Source organism: Microtus pennsylvanicus, chromosome 3 (assembly GCF_037038515.1).
Source record: "Microtus pennsylvanicus isolate mMicPen1 chromosome 3, mMicPen1.hap1, whole genome shotgun sequence".
Classification (NCBI taxonomy): Eukaryota; Metazoa; Chordata; class Mammalia; order Rodentia; family Cricetidae; genus Microtus; species Microtus pennsylvanicus.
The window spans coordinates 27,391,996-27,397,995 of NC_134581.1; the positions used below are offsets into that span (position 1 = coordinate 27,391,996).

A 6,000-nucleotide genomic window follows, 5' to 3' on the forward strand; every position below is an offset into this window, starting at 1 on the left:
TCAGACTTGGCAGCAAGTAACCTTACCCACTGATCCATCTTGATGACCCCAAGAAAGACTTAAAAAAAAATTACAGCTGCTGGGGTTAAGGATGTAACATGCAGGACCTTGAGGGGTGAGGGTGGAGGGGAGGTTCTCCAACATCACCATAAAAAATGAAAAGAAAATATTACAGAAGTCTCCAGAAACACCTCATACAAACTGAATGCAAAAATTCATGTTTGGATTTCCATTTAAACTTAAAGATCATGGGAGCCTGTCCTGCTCACGTATTCAAGGGATGATCTCTTCTTGCTTTTTATTTCTTTTCCACATGACATGTTTGGCTGTATGAATCAACTCCTCCTACACTAAGATTTTAGTTTTTTATGAGTAATCCTTCCGTTGTATTAGAAGGGGTGTGACTTCCATTATGAAGACAGACACAGGGCTGGAGAGATGGCTCAGCGGTAAAGCTACTTTTCTAGAAGACCTGGGTTCAATTTCCAGCACCCACACGGCAGCTCCCAACTGTCTGTAACTCCAACAAAGGATATGCAGCCTCACAGATGTAGGCAAAACACCAATGCACATCAAATAAGTATTCAAAATGAGGACAGACAAATGGTATGGCTAAGTCACAGTCGCATGATGGGGTAAACTGAAGTCCTAGGACTTTAAGTGCATATCATTTATTCTATCTTTACTTCATCTTGAGACAGGGTCTCACTGTGTAGCCCTGGCTAGCCTGGAATGTGTTCTGTAGACCAGGCTAGCCTTGAACTCAGAGATCTGCCTGTCTCTTCCTCCCCAATGTGCCACCACTGCCCAGTGTCTACCAACTTGTTAAATTTTATTAAAATTTGTATTTTTTGGGTGTGTTGGGGAGGCGCACTTGTGCCATGGTTTAAAATGCAGAGGTCAAAGGACAACTTGCAGGAGACAGTTCTCTTCTCTCTCAATGTCCCTCCCAGGGATCCAGTTCAGGGCATCAAGTTTAGGAGCAATGTGTAATCATCTTTACCTGCTGAGCTGACTCCTTTATGATCCAAATGCTCATTCACTAAATAAAAAAACACTAATTAAAAATGAACTGCTTAAGCAAAAGTACTCTGTGACTAGAATTATAAGAAACACTAAAAAGTATCATTGTGTTTGTGATAAAGACTTACAATAACACAAGAGCTCAGTGTCTGCCTCTTACCTGTCGTTTCCCGTTGGCACAGCTACGGACCATGCTCTTACCCAGTTAGCCAGAGAGGGAGCCGCGGCAGACCCAATTCCCCTAGTACAGAACCCTCAAGGCGCATGCTCAAGGCAGTCACTACTTTTACTCTATCAGTGGGTTCCTGGGAAATTGCTGAGATAAACGCATCCACAGCGTGAGAAGCAGGGTAGCACACTGAAAAAGAGTCCAGAGCTGTAGGGAAGCGGCTAGATGTCTCTCGTCTTCTCTAAAATCTTAAACATTAGAAAATGCTGGCATTGGCAGGGCAGTGGTGGCGCACGCACCAGGAGGCAGAGGCAGGTCAGTCTCTGAGTTCAAGGCTAGCCTGATCTACAAAGTGAGTTCCAGGACAGCCAGAACTGTTACACAGAGAAACTCTGTTTCAAAAAACCAAAAGAAGAGGAAGAGAGAAAATAATGCTGGTACTGAAAGGAGTAAATAAGAACACTATACCAAATCAACTGCATTGATCACTGTATAGAAATCAGCACTTCACTAAAAATGGGTGTTAAGGCTTTGCTAACAAAGACCAACCAATGGCTTGGCAGGCTTCTCAAGCCTGAAGAAGATATTTCTATGAATTTTCAAAGATGGAAAGAAGTACGGACAAGTCAACTTTCAAAACTTGTTCAGTATCTCCGATCTCCAGGGAAGTCAGATGGTAATCTGAGGACCTAGCACTTTCAGGAACACAAAGATGACAACTAGTAAGATGCCAAGGCAGGTGAAAGTGCTTCCAGCAAGCCTGACGGCCTGAGTCAATTCCAGGGAGAAATGGATGGCCAAGAAAGTTGTCCTCTGACCCCCAAAAGTGCACCACAGCACACGAACACATGCAGACACACATAATAAATAAGTGTAATGAATTGTCCTTAAATGACACAACCGAAAAAAAAACCCGTAAGTTTACAGTCCATCAATATCTGAAGAACTAAAATGTGTGAAGACAATAGTTGGAAAGTCGATGGGGAAGTGCAGAAAAACCCAGGAAATCACAAACCGCCTAATGTCCACACACACACAGGCAGCCTGTCCGCGCAGCCCAGCGAGTCACCTCAGTTCCACTCAGGTAAAGCTAGAGCGATGAATCCCGTGGGACAGGAAGCTAGCGACAGGCACCGGGCCACACTGGCCTGAGTCCCCAGGGGTGCAGAAGGAGCGAGGGTGCAGCCAGAGCCCCAGACCCGCCCTCCGCGCCCAGTTACCTTCTGCGCGCTGGAGCCTCGCACCCGTGTCGTCCGGTCATAGACGTGGCAGCGGATCACCGTGCTGCCCACGTCCAGCCCTAGCACGAAGCGAGAGGGCGACGAGGCCGGCGCGCTCGGTTCCTCGCGCCGCTGCTCTGCACCCGCCTGCAGCCCCGACATCACGACCCGGCGCACCGCAGCCGCCACCCGGCCGGCCAGCGCCGAGCTGTAAACGCCAGACCCGGGGCGGAGCGCGCGCGGCGCGGCCACCACCCTCACCGCGCCCCGCCCCGCCCCTCCGCGAGATTCGGCCCCGCCCCGCCCCTCCGCGAGATTCGGCCCCGCCCCACCCCGCCCCTCCGCGAGATTCGGCCCCGCCCCGCCTCGCCCCGCTCCCTCGCGAGGCCCTGCTGCCCCATCTCCACTCCCGCCCCCTAGCCCCGTGACGTCAGGGCCGCGCGCCGAGCGCCGCGTGGGAACCTGGCGAAGATGGCGTTGAGCGCCGTTGTTCAGCGACCTTTACTTTGAAACTCAGAGGTTCCCTTCTAGCCCAGATTACTTTTTACGAATGCCTGTTAATAAAAACCAGGTGGAGTGAAAAGTTTTGAGGTTTTTCTTTTAGGTTTATGTGTTTTGCCTGCATGTGTGTGTGTGCGATCCGAGTGTGTGCCTGGTGCCCGTAGAGGGTAGAAGAGGACGTCGGACGGTTGTGAGCGGCCACGTAGGTGATGGGAACGGAACCCAGGTCTTCTGCAAGAGCAACAAGTGCTTTTAAACACTGAGCCCTGTTTCCACTCCCAAGAAAAAGCGTATTTGGCCGAAAGTAAACAAGGTTCCTCATGACATCCCTACGCAGAAAAGCTTGCATGTTTAATACACGACGGCTAGATGTCCCTGGGATGATGTATGGCACTAAAGGGCCGCTGCCGACACAGAACGAAAGCAAGCTTTGGGTTACTTTGCGTCGCAATATCTGGCAGTGGCAGATTTGGACAATCTGGGAGCCTCAACGCCTCACTTTCTTCTGCTGCTCACCAGCTCTTCCGGGCATTTGTCAGCAAAGTGCAAATAACCCTCCAGCCTCAGGCCTCTGTGGAAAGTGGTAATACCTGCCCCGCCTGCCTCTTTGCGCAATAAAACCGGGGGCTGTAGAAATTGTCAAAGTTAGATTTCGTGATGATGTTTTGTGGGGTAATTTGTCAGCTTAAAAGAATATTATCTTCTTGTTCTTATTATCTTATTGGCTTACGTGCTTTCCGCAGATTTGCCCAAATTGGGTTTGAGCTATATTTCTTGAAGCATGACCATGAGCCCCATGGTTTGGTTTTTAAAGACTAGGTTTCATGTTTTTTGGAGCCTGTCCTGGAACTCGGGCTGCTCTGTACACAACCCTGGCCTTGAACTCACAGTTTCACCTCTGCCTCCAGAGTGCTGGTATTAAAGGTGTGCGCCACCACCACCTGGCAGCCCCTCTCTTTATAGTCTGTCCCTGCACAACAACACACATTTTTTCCTTATGGCCTCAGCTTGCCTTACCATTGCAGACCACCTGGTAGGAGTGCGGGAGGGAGGGAGGAAGGGAGCGAGCCGGCGAGTGAGTGACTTCCCAGCGTTGTAATTGTTGGTCATGACTAATGACTAGTCCTGTGCGGTTCTGGTTCTCCTGGGAACAGAAACTGAAGCTGAACCAATACTGAAGGGAAGAGATCCAGTGCCAGAGAGCCGCAGCTTAAGCTTGAGCTTGCCCCTCAAGGCAGTCTCACTAGGACCTTCTGCTCCCTGGGTTTATAGATATCTTAGTATGGGCTCTGGGGATCGAACTCAGGTCCTCATGCTTGGCTGGCAAGCACTTTACCTACTGAGCTATCATCCCTGAGGGGACAAGACTTTAAGGAATTTGGTAAACACAGTTGTGGGGCCTGGCAAGCCTGGAAAGGTAGGGCAGGCTGGCAAACAAGGCACATTTCTGGGCTACTGCTTGGGAATTCCTCCTTTCCAAAGCCTGCCCTAGTTCAATTGGTGAGGCTGAGTCATGTTTTGGGAGCAATCTTCTTTACTCAGGGACACTGCCTTAAATGTCAGTCATGTCCAAAATATACCTCCCAGAGCAACATGCAATTAACTTAGCCAAGCTTGTCCATGCAGTTAGCCGTCAGTTTCCCTGTCTACAACTAAGGAAAGCTCTGTCTTACAATATTAATATTTGGCCTATTTCTCACAGCAATATTTCTTGGGGTTGTTGGACTCTGGAACTTTGTGATCATTTTCCAGAGCTCAAGCATCAAAGATCCTAAAATGGGAAAATGTGGACCTTAAAAGCTGCTTAGTCTAAGGGTTTCTAAGCTGGCTGTAGGCTGGCCTACAACGCAAGGCGGTTCTCCTGCCTCAGCTTCATATTGGGAATATAGCAATGTGCCACCATGCCAAGCTTTTGTGTTCTGATTTCAAACAAATTTGAAACCTTGATGAATGCCATTATCTGAAGAAAATTTAGTGTTTTAGATTATCATTTATTCTTTGGTAATTTCATAAATGCACACAATGTATCTTTAAACATTTAAAACAATTTTGTCTTATGTGCATTGGAATGTCTGTAAGGGTATCAGATACCCTGGAACTGAGTTACAGACAGTTGTGAGCTGCCGTGTGGGTGCTGGGAATTGAACTCAGGTCCTCTGTGCTCTTAACTGCTGAGCCATCTCTCCAGACTCCTTTTAAACATTTTGATGTGTGTGAGTGTTTTGCTTGTATGTATATAGCATGTTCCTGGTGCCCTTGGAGGTCAAAAGAGGACATCAGAGGCCTTGGGAGTGGAGTTAGATGGTTTTCAGCTGCCATGTGGGTGCTGGGAATTGATCCAGGTCCTCTGCACAGGCAACAAGTGCTTTTAACTTCTGAGCCAAGTAACTCTCCAGCCCATACAGTTTATCTTGTTCACAGCCCCCCCCCCAGCTCTGCGTGGACACTTCTCATCATGTCACCTGTCCTCTTCCCTCTGCTCTCCCCCATCTCTCTGGGTTAAATAGTGCTGCCTGCTGGACGGTTAATTGATCTTGTCAAGTCAGTCACCAGCAACAGGGAAGTCTTGAGTGCAAAAGCCATGCCGTGTCCAGAAGGTGGCACTTCACAGCGCTACTCCCCATCCTCCTACACTTACATTCTTTCCTCGTGTCCAGAGCCTGGAGTGGGGTGGGGAAGCATGGTGTAGGTGTCCTATGCAGGGCTGAGCACAATAGTCACTTCTCACTAAACTAGTTAGGAGTCTCTTGCACTAACTGTTGCCTGCTTCGTAAAGAAGCTTCCCTGACCAAGATTTATAGCAACACTCTTTTATGTGTATAAATATAAATATCTAGAAGGCAGATTGACAGTGTGAGTATTTTGCAAAACAGCAGTCATAGGTTCCCCTCTAGAGCCTCCACAACTGTGGACTTTTGCCCAGGTTCATAATACTACACATGAATTCCCTCCTGTGAAGGAGGCCTCAGATCCAATCAGCATGTGGTTCCCTCCATAACTTCCATGCCTCTGTTTTACCATTTTATCCTGCCTAGCAGCTTAGTGTTGGAGCATTCAGAGTTCACTGTGAGGTAATGCCATCAATGA

General features: G+C 48.5%; 1 protein-coding gene across 1 annotated transcript in view; it reads right to left on the reverse strand.

Annotated features, from left to right (window-relative positions):
• The window catches only part of Gk5 (glycerol kinase 5), a 65,081-nt gene extending 62,456 nt beyond the window's left edge, over nucleotides 1–2,625 (reverse strand). Inside the window, exon 1 of the mRNA XM_075964964.1 lies at nucleotides 2,413–2,625. Coding sequence (XP_075821079.1) covers nucleotides 2,413–2,574 — 162 coding nt within the window. The 5' untranslated portion in view covers nucleotides 2,575–2,625. The remainder of the gene's footprint in view (nucleotides 1–2,412) is intronic.
• Nucleotides 2,626–6,000: the final 3,375 nt, after the last annotated feature.